The 15941-nt window shown below is 38.9% G+C and overlaps 1 protein-coding gene across 1 annotated transcript in view; it reads right to left on the reverse strand.

Annotated features, from left to right (window-relative positions):
• Nucleotides 1–439: 439 nt before the first annotated feature.
• Nucleotides 440–15941, reverse strand: part of ITPRID2 (ITPR interacting domain containing 2) — a 164698-nt gene continuing 149196 nt past the window's right edge. The window contains exons 16-18 of the mRNA XM_073633744.1: nt 13404–13823; nt 6512–6622; nt 440–1927 (exon numbers count right to left, since the gene is read on the reverse strand). Coding sequence (XP_073489845.1) covers nt 6512–6622; nt 13404–13823 — 531 coding nt within the window. The 3' untranslated portion in view covers nt 440–1927. The remainder of the gene's footprint in view (nt 1928–6511; nt 6623–13403; nt 13824–15941) is intronic.

Genomic DNA, 15941 nt, shown 5'->3' on the forward strand with positions numbered 1-15941 from the left:
ACACTAGTTTTTTTTTCCATTTAACTCAGTGGGTTGAACGAAAAAAAAAAAAACTGTCAGCTCTGGTCAGAGCCGCTGTCCCCACTATGTGAAGGTGGTACAGCGATCTCCCCCCGCTGAGCTGTGTTCTGACAGAGGGACAGCCCCCCTGGCAGAGAAATCCGATGAATGATCTCCGTCACTGGTCGGCTCGGCTGCTGGTCGGTCGGCTGCTGGTTTTCCAGCATGCTCAGCCGGCTTCTGCCGGACAGACCGACATACACCCAGACCGAATGTGGGCAGTTTTATTTTTAACCGGCAAATGTCTCCTGCCATTCGGCTCGTGTGTACCTGGCTTGAGACTAGCATGTCCCAACAGCAATGTAAACAGCTGCCTGGCAATTCTCTAGCTTTGTGTAAAACATTGCCCCAGTTTCATACACAAATAAGAGACCCAAGGTATATGCAAAATAAATACTTTATTATATTTAGAAATCAGCCCTTGTGTATGGAGGAACACAAACTTGATATAGTTTTCAGACTTTCTGCAACATTTATATCCACAAATATTGTTCCAATTACAGCTCAAACAAAACAAAAAATAACAAAGGAAAAGGGGTTTAACTCGCTCCAATCCCTCTGCCCAGACGTACTTGTTCCATTTATCTCAGACATACATACCTTCATTTCTAAAAAAATAAAAAAACAGTTGGTGTGTGGAGTTTAGTATTTCTCGGGAGGCTCACAGAATGCAAAGTACATTTTGTATAATATGTACTCCACACTGAAAACGCATAACACAATGAGATTAGAAAAGAAAGGTATAGTGTTAAAAATATGGCACATCAAAAAGATTATGAGTTAAATGGGAATTCATCCCTACACTGAAATAGCTCTTCTGGTGGTGAAAGTCATAGTCTCAAAGTCTTTAACCTCCCTTTTGTTTTACACTCCAATATGCTAAAATAGCAGCCGTGATCCTGTCCCATGATTCCTTCTTTCACTTTACAAGGGAAAGCAAGGGGTGGAGAAGCGACTAATGGAATGAATAGTAAAAGGTATAAGCAGGATGAAGGCCAAGGACCCAATACCGTAGGAAAAGCACCAACAGGGGAGAGAAAAGTGAAACCACTGAGGTACGTAAAAGCTTGCTTAATACTTTTACTCACTTAATCCTGCAAAATACTAATATTTTGGTGTAGGGCTGCCTTCTTGAAGCATTTTAATAAAACATTTAACAATTCTTAATATAAAGATATACCACTTTCAGTGTAAGAACTATAAAAGTAGTTTTTGAGAAAAAATAGGAACTCTGCCATGCAAGTGACAAACTTTAGCTACAGCAACTAATCTGAAAGCTCTGCTTACACTGGACTTGTCAATACAATTCCTGTATATAGTGGTTCAGCCCATACAATGGCTACTTCCCTCATTTGCAGAGGACCAGTACTTGTTAAAGTGACTCTATAAAACAGCAAAAACTAGAAAGTTTGTTAAGTTCAGAGTGAATCACTTATTGCACAGTCTATACCTCATGGAGGTCAGTGTATAAGCTAAAGAGATAGACGTTAATATTGGTTGTTTAACCGTATTACTCTGCAAAAACCTGCATACTCTCCCCCCTCTAAAAAATAAAAAAAGGCATCATTTGGGGAAAAGGGTACATTTTCAAGTCTCAAAAAAGGATGCAATGGGATAAGAATTAGTACAGTAAAATAAATATTGTTTGAAACCTCCACAGTCCTCTTATTGGCAGAAAGCTAAGCAAAGTGCCCAAATTACACACAAGAACAACAGTCAATGAAAAGACAAAAAAAAAAAAAAAACAGTAGATCACTTCAGCAGCAAAATAAAGTCCTCCTGGTCTCTTAGTCTTGACATAACGAAGACCTGCAGCGAAATCTTGATACAAATTGCCAAGAGTTCAACCGATTCTTGTGACTTCAGTCTGTATGTTGGAAAAAAGAGGAGATGATTAAATATAAAGATACAGAAACTACAATTAAAAGCTGAACTGAATATTTTAATAAATAATATTCTATATTCTTCATTTTATATTTTTCAAAGGCATGTTTACAGAAAACATAACAGAGGAAATACTTCACATTTACTTGAGAATACAGACTGTTGATTGTAATTTAGACAGTTCTTATACACTATAATAAAAAAAAATATGGTAACGGTCAAGAGATCACATACAAGGATCAACAAACCATGCTGGAGGTTTTATATCATTTTTTAAGAGGGCTATTGCTTGCGTGAAAGGAAGCTCCAACATATTTCATTTCTGTGTTACAATTCTGAATCAAAACTATTCAAAGTCTAAATTTAAGTGTTTGAGTATACCTATGTAAAGGAAGTAAAAAGAAGAAAAGGACAAAGAAAACGAATAAGGAAAGCGCCGGGGAGAAAAAAAAAAAAAAAAGAGGGAACGGGAAGAAATACAGTTAGATTAAGTAAATAACAATAAATCTACACCTCGCAACATTTCTAGAGACCAATAATTCTCCCTCTTCTTATTTTGTCTCGTGGATAGGTACAGAAAAAGGGCTCCTCAAACAGTGACCCAGTATGATTGGAAATGGGGGGGGACTGGGACAAATGAGGAAAGGTAAAGAGTAGGTAAGTGTTGGAAAAGGAAAGGGGAGAATAAGGACAAAGCTGTTATATATAGACAAAGTATGACTGTCTTTGTCCCCTTTAGGACTAGCTAGGATTGCTTTGTCGACTATGGTTTAATTTTGTCTTTTGACATATCTTTCGTTGCCTGCCACGTGTTATTGAAATGTGTCAGTCTATCTAGTTTGTAATGCATAATGGATACCAGCTCATGAACATGGTCTGCATGTTCTACCCAGTCCTTTAAAGAAGGAACTATGGATGTTTTCGAAAGTCTAGGTATCAAGGTATGCACTGCATTAAGTGACTAAGCAAGTGTTTGGGTGGTAGAGTAAAACCATCTTTGGTTTCAACGTGTAGTAGGAAGACTTCTGGAGAGCAAGAAAGGTTCAAGCCTGCGATTTGTCTGATCAATAAATGGATTATTTTTCAGAAGCTTTGTAGTGGTTAGCAATACCAAAAAAATATGACTCAAGAAATTGTTTTCTTTTAGGCTATCTCCAGCAAGTGGGAGAACTGTTTGGATCAATTTTATGTAAACTGATAGGGTTTCTCTACAAGAAAAATACCTTTTTATTTAATCTCTATAGTCCGCAGACTGAATGAACTGCTATGAGCTAGCTGGAAAGATTTGGTCTATTAATTATCTGTTAATGAGCTCTTTAACTTATTTTCCCAATTTTATTTAATAGAGAAGTATGGGCATACTTTTATTTTTAATTATACTTACCAAGATGAATGCAACATCGGTCCAATGCTGCATCTGTTCCCCACTGGTTCTAACACTGAGAATCGAGCTATCAAACACTGCCGGTCGCTTGGTTCTCACAGATCCATGGCAGAGAGCTGGTGACTGTCAGCCAGCTACTCTCTGCCTGCCCCCCCCCCCCCCCGTGCTCAATGAAACTCTGGGCTGTAGAGGCGGGGCGGCGGGGGCGGCCAGCTCAGGCTCTCAGCAGCTCGCTGAGAGCCTGAGCTGGGTGTTGGTCCAGGCATGTGGGCGAATCGGCTCTGTGACGTCAGCCGACAACAAGCCTCAGACCGCTGTATCCTGAAACCAGATCACAGAAGTGCAGAATGAGCAGTACTCCTGTGATCCACAGGAGAAGTACTGCCAAATGAGCTTTAGCTGTACTTTTCCTTTTAAGCTCGAAGTGGGGGGACTAAAAGTCTTCTAGTTTGGAGTAGATTCAGGAGATCAGATGAGTGCGAGGACACATTTCAAACAATGTTAAAGAGCATGTATGAAAAAACTACTTGTTATGAAAAAATTTATGTACCTTCGTCCTATTACTAGATAAGAAATTGAACTATTGTGGAGGCAGCATGGACTCTCATGGTACGATATAAACTTACAAAAGTCAATTTACAAAAATATAAAAAAAAATCTAAATTTACAAAAAATATAAATATTAACATCAAAAAACATACATAACTAATAACCAACCTTCATGGTGTACTGTTACGTATCTATATAAACAAAGGTAAAATCTAATATAACCCCTCAGTACTTCCCTCAACATTTAAGGATTAAACCCAAAATAGAATGATTGATTAGAGGAAGGAAAAAACTCACCCACATAGCCGGCCAGATATCTGTATGTTTTGTGATGTTAATATTGTATAATTGATTCATATGCTTTTTTGTAGATCATTTTCTGACCTAATATACTCCTGATGAAGGGGACAACTCCGAAACATGTAGAGTGTGCAACTGGAAGAACATTTTCCGTGTAGAACAGTACAGAACCATTATATACATCTAATTTCTTCCAATTTGTGTCAGATAAGTGGACGCTCCACTACTAGTAGCATCCAATGTCTAGATCTACTTATTCAAGGCTATTTATTGTGTATATTTTTGTATAATAAATTTATATTTTTTGTAAATTGACTTTTGCAAGTTCATATCGTACCACAAGAGTCCATGCTGCCTCCACAATAGTTCAATTTCTTAATGTTAAAGAGCAGGTATAATTGTGTCTGAAATAAGTGCTACTAATGTCTACCAATGTAGATTTTGTCTGTATGTCTGTTCGAGTATCTGTCTTAAACAGAAAGTTGCATGATGAGAGGACTCCTTCGGGTTGTAAAGGTAGGAGAACAGTGGGTGTTTGTCTAGGGACTAGTACTGGCCACAGTATAATTGTGAGTGGGCACTTAGTCCAAGTTTATTTTATTTTTATTCATGTCTTGATGTTTTCGTTGAGAAACCAGTCTGTGACATTCAAAGGATGATATGCGTAATAATGGTGTTTAGAATTTGGTAAACCTAGACCTCCTTTGCTTTTAGGAAGACGAAAGGTGGTTTTCTGAATATGAGGCCTCTTCTCTACCCAAATAAAATGGTTTAGTTTTTTTTTCTAATGATTTGAAGAATTCTGAAGAAATCTGAATAGGGATGGTTCGAAATATTTATAACCAGCGAGGTCAAATATTAATTTTTATAAATGCAATGTGGCCCAACCACAAAATTAGCAATTTTTTTCCATTTTCAGAGGTTTTGCTTAATCCGTGACATCAAGGAGATAAAATTTAAGCTGTGATAGACAGATATAAGAGACAAGATAAAGAAGTTCTTTAAAAATGAATTGTATTCTTTAAAAATGGAAATAGTGCAGGTACCTAAAATTGACTTGGGGTGAGCCTTTTGTAAGCCACTGTACAGCAGTGCTAAGACTGAGGGAGAAGCAACTCAAGGAGCATTATAATGAGAGGAGAGAGCAACTGAAATAAAGTTGAGCAATCTCCTTCCACTGCCCAGAGACCTTTAAGTGTTACTGAACTTCAGCAGAGAAGGTCTTCTATTGTGCCATACTATGCCTCTTCTGCAATAAATGCTTCTTACATGTCAGCTACAAAACTACTTCAGATAGTAACGTGAGATGCACATGTTCAGCTCAGTGTGCAATTTTGGTATGCCTAAGTGACAGAATAAATTAGGACCTGTGTGCATGCATGGTAGTTATGTCATCCTGAGCTGGACAATCAAAATGGCCAAAGATGCTAAACCCTACAGAATACCAGGCGAATGGTGATGGAGCTTGCATGGCTGGAGGAAGTAATTTTTGCAGACTTTAGCTCCTGCTTTACGTCTCAAACATCTACAAAAGTTACCTTTAAAATTTTTGGATGGGCTGAACCTTTAACCTCTTCCCGACCAGCCGCTGCAGTTATACTGTGGCAGGTTGGCTCCCCTGGGCGAACCAACGTAGCTATACCTCGGCTCGCCTTTTGACCACTGGGGGGCATGCGCGATACCGGAGCCGATGCGCATGCCCGATGACTGCCGGGTACCTGCGATTGCTCCTACACAGTAATCAGTGCATTTTTATAGCACTGATCGCTGTATAAATGCCAATGCTCCCAAAAATGTGTCAAAAGTGTCCAATCTGTCCGCCATAATGTTGCAGTCCTGATACTGATCACCGCCATTACTACTAAAAAAAAAAAAATAATAATAATAATAAAAATGCCATAAATCTTTCCCCTATTTTGTAGACGCTATAACTTTTGCGCAAACCAATCAATATATGCTTATTGTGATTTTTATTACCAAAAATATGTAGAAGAATACATATCGGCCGAAACTCAGGAAAAAATTAGCTTTTTTTTAAAAAAAAAAAAAAATTGGGTTTATTATAGCAAAAAGTACAACATATTGTGTTTTTTCAAAACTGCCGCTCTTTTTTGTTTATAGCGCAAAAAATAAAAACCGCAGAGATGATCAAATGCCACCATTTGTAGGAAAAAAGGGAAGTCAATTTTGTTTGGGCACAACATCGCACGACCGCGCAATTGTCAGTTAAAACGACGCAGCCAAATCTTCCGGGGCTGAAGTGGTTAAAGAAAAAAAAAAGTCTGAAATAGTAAAGACAGCTTAAACATTATCATGCATGAAATGAGCACCTACCTAAACTCTCCCATCTGTTTTACCATCCAACGAGCGAAGAGGAGAGGATACTGCTGCTAGAAGTCCACTTACTATCTCTCGTCTGATGTCTCCAACAATAGATTCTTTGATCTAGAGAAGGACAACAGATGTAAGCATTTCAGTCAGGTGCACATGGTTCCTTAGCTCAATTATTAAGTCATTCCTCTATGAGAAAATGTAAAGGAAATGTAGTAGTTGTACATTTTTATGTGGTCATAAACGAAGAACAACAAAAGGTATTTACAAAATATTGTATATTAATATTAAATACATAAAGATGTTATCTAAACATATAAATGCAAGGGTTTTTTCCCCCACATGCAGAGCTGCACATGCTTTTTAGTTTTCATTTTGGGGTGTGTGTGTGGTGGTCTATGGTGTGTATGGGTACGGGTCAACTCTAGCAAAGAGAAATATAGGATATTTACTCAATAAATGGAGTTTACAAAACCACACACCAAAAATATTTTTATGGATACAGCTACTGTAGCACTTTTATATTATAATATTATGAATGAATACTGGACTAAACAAAACTCCAATTTACAAATGTATGAGAAAACCACTAATAATGCATATTTTATTAAAATGCCTGAGTGTACTAACATGAAAATCTCAAACAAAAATGTTTATCCAGAGCAGATGTAATACATTCACTCGTCTTTCAATCCATGTTTGCAGAATACAGAGTGCTAGAGGTTGTCATTTATAAATCAAGGCTTAAGAGCTTGCCTAAAAGACACAACATAGGAATAACAAACAGCAAAGAATAAACAGTTTACGGGAGGATATTCCACTGTCTCCAAGAAGTGCTTTTCATTAAAAAGTTTTGTATTTGGAGTCCTGCACGCTAATAAATGAAGGTTCCTTGATAAAGCTAACAACTTAAAAAAAATAAACACAGTGGCTGGGCTGCGTAAATACTGACCTATGCAAATCATGCACACTTCTCTTGTTATACACACACACACACACACACACGTCTAACAGTTTTTCAAACAGTTTCTTGTTACTTTCCAGCAATGAAGTACAAAAGGGTTGAGTGACTATTACTACCCCAGATACTGCTATAAGGAACCCAACAGAATGGAACAGTATTTTTGGATATAGAGAATTTACTTTCTGGTGGCATTAGATCTTATGAAAAGCAAACCCCAGTCTCTCATTGCTGGGTATTGATGAGTGACAAGACGAGTTTGCTACACAGTATTGAAATTAGAGGGACTGTGTATAAAGCTTAAAGTTTTTTTATTTCTCCATCTACTCTATAGATGGAAAACCTACTTCTCCATTGTGTGTGATGTAACCCCATCCAGCTATAGTAAAAGGCAAGTCAAACAAGACTAGGGAAACACATGTCAATAAGAGGGAAAAAAACAACACCTGTAAGGAAAATACTGTAACTTTTTTACAAATATATAAAAGACTCCTTGGTGTGTAAACAAGGCAAATATTTTAAAATTGCCTTCAGGAATTCAATTAAAATATAACTTCTAAGAATACGCTACTATTTTTTTTCTTTTGGAGAATTTAAATTCTTTTGACCATGTAAGACAATGGGACATTTTATAGCAATAAGCATGTGTCTGCTGACCATTTGGCAGCCTGTAATACTGAGAGTAGGCAGCACTTGGTCATACATTTTATCATGCATGCCACCCAAACTCAACCCGCTGAACTGCTGAATGAATCACACACTGTTTCAGTTAGCAGGCAAGACAATAGGAATCATGTAGTAACACAAGAACAAAATGTATTCCATTACCTACTTAATCACAACTGAATTTGTGTATTAGTTAGAGGAGAACAAAGTGTCAACTATGATATAAATTGTGACATTATGGGTTATTTAAATTAAACTCCCACTAACTGGCAACAAGTTTGTAAATAGGAGTATTCTTGTCTATAAACACGACATAATATTACTACCATTACCAACTTATAAAACAGGTTAGTCAAACATGTGCTTGCTTTATCATGTCTGTATGTGTTTCCCTCTACAATTCACAAATATACTAGTAGGTTTAAGATTATGTAAACCTAACATTTCATATTCCTGATATGTGCCTGCTGTACCATGTACTTGTATGAGAAAGTCTCCTGTTATCTTTGTATTGCTTCCTTTGTGTAAAATCCTCGGTGTTCCTGCCAGTACCTCTGCTTTCCAAATATAAACTGACCACACTAAGCAAGACAACACATTGTGGTCAGTTCTCTAGCTGTGCTAGGAACTCAGCCTGCTGGGAAATTGCATATTTCATATTCCTTATGAAAGGTTTGCCTCACAAATATCTAATAAAACTTCTAATACCTTGGTTATTCTAGTCTCTTTTAGCTGACTCATGTCATTGGAATGTGATTGTAAGCTGACTATGGACAAGCCAGCCCCCTCTCCTTCAGGAATTTGACATTTTCCTTAGGTCATTTTGCTCTGTAGGTGGGCTTAACCATTTCCTAAATACAAGACCTATATACTGTACATCACAGCCAAAACCTATAAAGGTCTTTGTCTCACATCAGAGTTGCCTCATGGAGGTATGCGTCTGTAGTCACCTGTGCTATGTTACGGGGCCCATGGCGGAAACAGCAGATTAAGTTAAGTATTCTTGTTTTTTTATCTTTATCTGTCATTACTTTTAATACATTTTAAGTATTTGTGTGGTCTTCCTTTGCACATATCAAACACAACCCCAAAAAAGTGACAAAACACCTGATCTCCTCCAGTGATCAGTCTTCTCCTGGCAGCCCCCTTGGACAGCCTTTCACTGGGAAGATCAGAGTTAAACTGAATAGGTTGTTTTACAAGGTGAAGGTATACAATCACTTTAAAGCGGACCCTCAGTCATTTTTTCAACTTTCCATCTATTAAATCTTCTGACCTTGTTGTTTTAACTTTGGATAGTAAAACTTTTTTTTTCTCCCTTATACAGCCCACGTCCTGTTTGTCTGGTCATTAGCCTAGGGCAGTGATGGCGAACCTTGGCACCCCAGATGTTTTGGAACTACATTTCCCATGATGTTCAACTACACTACAGAGTGCATGAGCATCATGGGAAATGTAGTTCCAAATCATCTGGGGTGCCAAGGTTCACCATCACTGGCCTAGACTCATGACATCATGCACAGCTCTCTCTCTCGTGAGAGTTTGCCAGGGGGGGGGGGGGGGGAGTCATAAGAGGGCCAATGAAAGCTGCAGAGTTGGAGGTAAGCCTCTGTGTGTCTGTGTAAACCCAGTAAGTGAACAGGCAGCAGCTTCAGCTACCCACAGGTAAAATGGCTGCAGCCAGACTTAGTGGAGGGAGATTTCTGTAGCATATTTGGCAAGTACGGAATCACAGTATATATAAATAAATATATAAAATAATATGCAAAGTGGTTGGAGGGAAGCTTCAGCATGGCAAAGATGTTTTTATTACAAATTATGTGAGCAGATTGCACACTCTAACAGACTTACTCTCAAATCTTTCCCTAGCACATGCATTAGTGTAGTAAAAACAATAAATTGTGAGCTCCTTCAGGGAACAGGGACTGTTGTGAATAAGTCCTGCATACTAAAGTGTTGTTTGATAATTTAGTGCAGTATAAATATGGAAAATAAATATATTTAATGCTCAAGACTTTTTTTATATTAGTATGGCTGGAATTACATTTTCAAAATTTAAAGTGACAACTATAGTTTTAAATATAATGGGGCTAACTTCTCCTCACATCCTCCCTATCCCATACATAATGCCTACTACAAAACACAAAAAGATAAATGGTCAATCTCATATATGGGTATACCATTTGGACCATGTGTGTTGGCCTAGGAGTTCCAGGTAGCATTATGGTAGAATTTTCTTCCTTTCCCTTTCATCCTTTCCTTTGGTGTGTAGTTTCTATTTCACATGATGCCTCAATGGGTTGGGGTACATTAAATCACCTTTAAATTTCCCCTTACTCTTACACTTAGATATGGCATTTTCCCATATGATCACATTTTCACTAACTACCTCTCGGTGATAGTATTGGCCCACACTTTACCATGTTAAATATGTACACTTCATACTATATGTAATAATACACATAACTTCAACACTTATTTGCAGAGGTTTCACGGATATGCCATTCACATCACCCCTGACCATCCATGGGGGACCTTACTCCCAGGGACATTCGTCTCCTAAGTGTTTTTCCATCAAATATCTTGGGTTTTCCACCTCAGCTCCCGGTGCTAGTGAATTGTTTGGCCAGCCTGCAGCTCTCATCGCTCTATTTCAGACTCATAGCTATATTGTAAGTATGTGTGGATCTTTTTCATACTTTTGTTTTTCCTCCCTCTCCTCTGCCCTCTTATATTGAGACCGATCATTAATGTGTACAACTTATTAATTATAGATATATATCAAGCATCTGTTCCTGATGAGTGGAGGTCATCCATGAAACACGTCGAGCTATGTTGATGCCACTGCATGACTGCCATGCGATCATGTTTACAATCAGGATCATTTCATCAATTTTATTCAGTTTTATTGCAATATGTTGTAACAATCATGCACTTTTATATATGTATTGTGTGATACATGGGTTATGTGTCTGACATTATTATTATGGATTATTATGCTATATTATGATGTTTTGGTTGTACACATCATATATGGAATACATTTTTATTCTATTATACTCTTTATGTGCATTGTATTGACATTTAGTAATTACAGTTATATAACGAACTGATCAGACACAATTTGCATCATGGTCCACCCCCCCCCCCCCCCCCCCCCAAGCTGTATGCTTCATACAAAGTTCCAAACCTCTTTCTTCAATGAAATCTCATATATGGGTTGCAACCCACTTTTGGGTCAAGCTGCTTTTCCTTCCTCTCCATTAAGCAGACAGACTATCTAGCGCACTGTACAGTCACTCTCTTCATAGACAGTATACTTACAAGCACATAATTAGCTTGCATGCAGAGTTGAAACGATGGGGAGTCACCCGGCCTGGTGACCACAGTGACTCATGGTTGGGGGAGTCCAATGATCTAAGGTCTGTCGTGGTCAATATCATTGCAATTCCCAGTAAAAAAAGTATAAAACCTGATTGGCACTATAAGCAACTTGTGTATTTCAAATTTAACTAAACAGATCCTCCATAGATCTCAGCAAAAGGTTAACATGTCAGTTTACAGCCAGCATTTGCTTGCTCCAAATAAAACTATACTGTGTTTTCCAGACTCCAAAAAATGAACATAGGTCATATCCTGAGCAACAGCCTCGGTTGGGGATGAAGCAACTGATAATCACAGATAGCTGGTGGAGTTCCCAAGCCACTAGAGCTGCACGATTTTAGATAAATCAAGAATCACATTTTTTTTTCCTTAGAATAAAGATCACAATTCACTCACGATTCTTGGCGTAACATTATCTTTCACATTATACAATACAATTGGGCTAACTTTATGGTTTAGATTTTTTTTTAATTCATTGAAGTTTATTTTTTCCCAAAAAATTGCATTTGAAAGACCGCTGCGCAAATACAGTGCAACATAAAATTTTGCAACAACCGCCATTTTATTCTCTAGGGCCTCTGCTAAAAAATATATATGATGTTTGGGGGTTCCAAAAATTTTCTAGCAAAAAATACTGATTTTATCTTGTAAGCAACGAGTGTCAGAAAAAGGCTTAGTCTAAGTGGTTAAACTGACCTCATTTGCAGACTGAAGTTCATCCCTTTGATCTAAGAAGTGAGTGATATAAGAAGCAGGGTGATAAGTAGACAGTAGTGCCAAAAATCTTAACGTTGAGATTCATAGTCCATATGCAGACTTACGTTACAGTTCCCTTCAATCCCCTGTGCAATGAAAACCCTCCACCAGTGATAAAAAATTCCTGCTTACCAGATGTACTGCACCTTAAAAAAGGCCATTAACGCTTGTGGCTGATTACCCCGCCAGGGCCTTTAGGTTGCAATCCAACCAAAGATCCGTGGTCCTGCAGGCAATCTCTCTCACTCCCGATGTTAGGACGTTCCACTCAAAAATATTCTATTCTGCCGCAGTATATATGCGTGAGGTGGTCAGCAAGCAGTTAAAGCAGAACTTCACCCAAAAGAAGGAGTTTTATTTTTTTGTCCTTCTCCCTATCTCCTCTACATTTTGGAACTTTTTTTTTTTTGGGGGGGGGGGGGGGGTTTGCCAGAGTGTAGTTTTGATATAGGTCCCAGAAAGCTGCGGGACAAATTTCCATTTCAATGTGCAGTGGGAAGCCAGCTGTGAAGGTTCAAGCAGTTGCAACCAGCTTACCAAAGTAAGTGCCGGCTCCTGGACCCAAAGAGCTAGCTGAGGTGAGGACAGCGCTGGATCCCTGGACAGGTAAGTGTCCTATTAATAAAAGTCAGCAGCTACAGGATTTGACGAGGAAAATACTTGTTGTTTGCCAATGCTAATGCAGCAGGATGGCTGACATGAATGTAAACTTAGCAAGTGAAACATTTTACGACATTATTGGAATACAAAAATAGATTTAAATGTGTAAAAATCAGGAGTACAATCACTTGATATTTGAAATCAATAACATGCTAGATCAACTATTAGAAGGGTAAGTCAACAAGATCTTTATAGAAAAGTGAACAATCTCTTCAATGCGTGTGCCTCCAACATTTACAGTGTCAGAAAGAATAACAAGACTGTAATTGTAATAAAGAAAAGGAGCGCTCTTACTGCCTGTTTTTAGAGTATAAAATGTCCACCTATGAGTCAGGAATGACAAAAGAAATTTGGAGCCATGGCCATTTGTTGTTTGGAATAATTTATAGATATGCTGCATTAGTATGAAAATCTCAGTGATCATAGGTCATGACTTATCTAGGTCAGATGCAGTTGTAGGAATCATACCTCTCTTATTACTTGCTGTAATTCTCGGCTTTCTTCAGGACTCCAGCGGGTTCCCCCTTCAGACACAGGTGTCACAGTTTCCAACTCTGACTTCTCTGCTGAATCCAAGTTTCCAGGTTCTTCTCGAGATTCTGTTGTAGTATTCTGATTGGCTCTTACCGGAGGACTTGGTGTCAGAGCTACAGAAGCACGGTATACAGCTTTGCTGGGAGAGGCTTGTGCTTTTGGCTTATCAACAATGTCAGAAGTGTTTAGTGGACCTTTCCTGTTTCTATACAGTGGACTGGAGCACACTGAAGATGAATCAGAGGCTGCTTGAGATAAGACAGAATCACATCGGTCAGCTCCATGTTCCAATCGAATGTCTTCGAGGCCCAACTCTGACTTCAGGTGTGACTGTTCTCGAATCAATTCAGTAACCTATGAAAAAGAAGAAGATTTACAAGGAGCATTAAATATTTGTCTAAGAATATTTTTTAGGGAACAATGCTGACCTAATTAACCAAAATACTGTTATAAAACCAGGAGCTTCAGAGTCTATTTTATGGTGATCAAATTTGGAGTGAAGAAAAATGTCAGACTTATCTCACGCTAGACAAGTAGGTGGGCTTATGTCACACACAGGGGCGCTACTACAGTTTTGACACCAAAGTTCCAGCTGGGAGCCATTGACCACCAACTGGGTGGATGGTGTGGCCAGAAACCAAACCATGGGCAACCTGTAATGCCGTGCACACACAGTTGGACTTGCCAACAGGATAACCTCCTTCTGCATTTCTGACGGAAAAATTTAGAACATGCTCTCTAAGTCCGTCGGAAATGCCGACAGAAAAAGTCAGATGGGGCATACACACGGTCGGAATATCCGACCAAAAGCTCCCATCTGACTTTTTCTGTCGGAAATTCCGACCATGTGTATGGGGCATTACTCTCAGCACTAATCTAAGGGATGCAAAATGACCACATCAGTAAAATCTACTTTCATGCTTGGCGTGGTCAGTTTGAAACAGGAAACAAGGGAACTGGCAGGATCACCACATATTTTTGGAGCAACAAAATAAAAAAACACATTAGAGGCCAGATTTAAAGAAAAACTATATCTGTACACAGACATATATTGGATCTTACATTTTCTGGGGTAATACACACTTTAAAAAGGCAAGATAACCTTACAAACCATATGCTTTTCATAGGAAGTTTGGGGGTTTTCTGAAATTGCATTGGGCATTATGCCAAGTGGCTAGTTTACAAGGTGAAACACATTTAGTGATCACACTCATGATATGTATCGAAGCATTGTATTAGGGAGTATTTACTTAGTTGAATAGTGAAGTAAAGGCATCAGTCTGCATGCATACCTCATATGCAGGCTGTAGCCTTGTAATATTAAGAATATATATATGGAAAAAAACAGTAAGTAGATTGTGCACAAAAGTGAATTAAGGACCAAGTAAAAGAGGAAAAAAATGGGTGATGTTCATCAGCTAATTTAAATAAGATGGTTGGAGGTGAATGGAAAAACCATAATATATGAATAGTGGTTAGTGCTTTGACTATAGAGGTGAAGACATGTTCGTGCAGTGTATGCTGTGAGTACTATATGGCAACCAAAAATAATAAGCATGCAAAGAGTGTCACTAAAATAAAAAGAAAAAAAGTGAAAAAATGTGGAAAGTGCCCACAATGAAAACGTGACAATTAATCTTAAGTGTGTTACCTTTGCCAATGTGCAAACAAATGTGAGACTGCACTGTATCGCCCTATGTACTTGGACTCAGTTGTGACCTAACCCGGGATTGGCCATAGGATTTGTTAGGCTCATTGCACACTCATCCAAACAGAGTCGACAAGTCTTAAAGTGTATAAGAGGGATAATATTGTATACAGCATAAAGCATATATTGTGTATGTATGATCAGTATGGTAAACTGATCATTTCATATAGGGCAAAAGACAGTGCAGAAACACATTAATGAAAAGTGTACTTACAAAGTGAAGGCTGCAGGGAAGTCAAACCGACCGAATAGGAGGATTACCAGTGTTTGTGCTTTAGAAAAATATATATATCCTTATTTGTAGGCGTGTAACAATCAGGAGCAGATTCACCGCAGGTGTAGGCACCTCCCCCCACTGCGCCGATCCGTGGGACCATCCTGGAGGGCATGGCTGCCATTAGGGCAGCCTTGTGTGGCCTCCCCGGCGTTCGGGACGAGCCAAAGCCCCGTCGCTGACGTCACCCCCGCGCATGCGCCATGACCGGGAGCATCCGAGGATGTACCCGAACGCCGCCGGCAAGGGAGGAAGCATCCCCAATGTGGGAGCCAGGGCCAGCCTGGATGTCCAATGGGGAAAGGGGGGGGGGGGGGAGGAGCCAGCAACAAAGGCGGCCTCCCCCCCCCTTGCCGGGAAGGCACATCAAAGGAGAAAAACCACGGCCCATATTATTGGTTTTAAGCATGCATACACAGGAAACATCCATATATGCAGGGAAAATTCACATATCTTGATAAATTGAAGACGGGATACTAGGAAAGAGGGA

This window comes from Aquarana catesbeiana, linkage group LG06 (assembly GCF_042186555.1).
Source record: "Aquarana catesbeiana isolate 2022-GZ linkage group LG06, ASM4218655v1, whole genome shotgun sequence".
Classification (NCBI taxonomy): domain Eukaryota; kingdom Metazoa; phylum Chordata; class Amphibia; order Anura; family Ranidae; genus Aquarana; species Aquarana catesbeiana.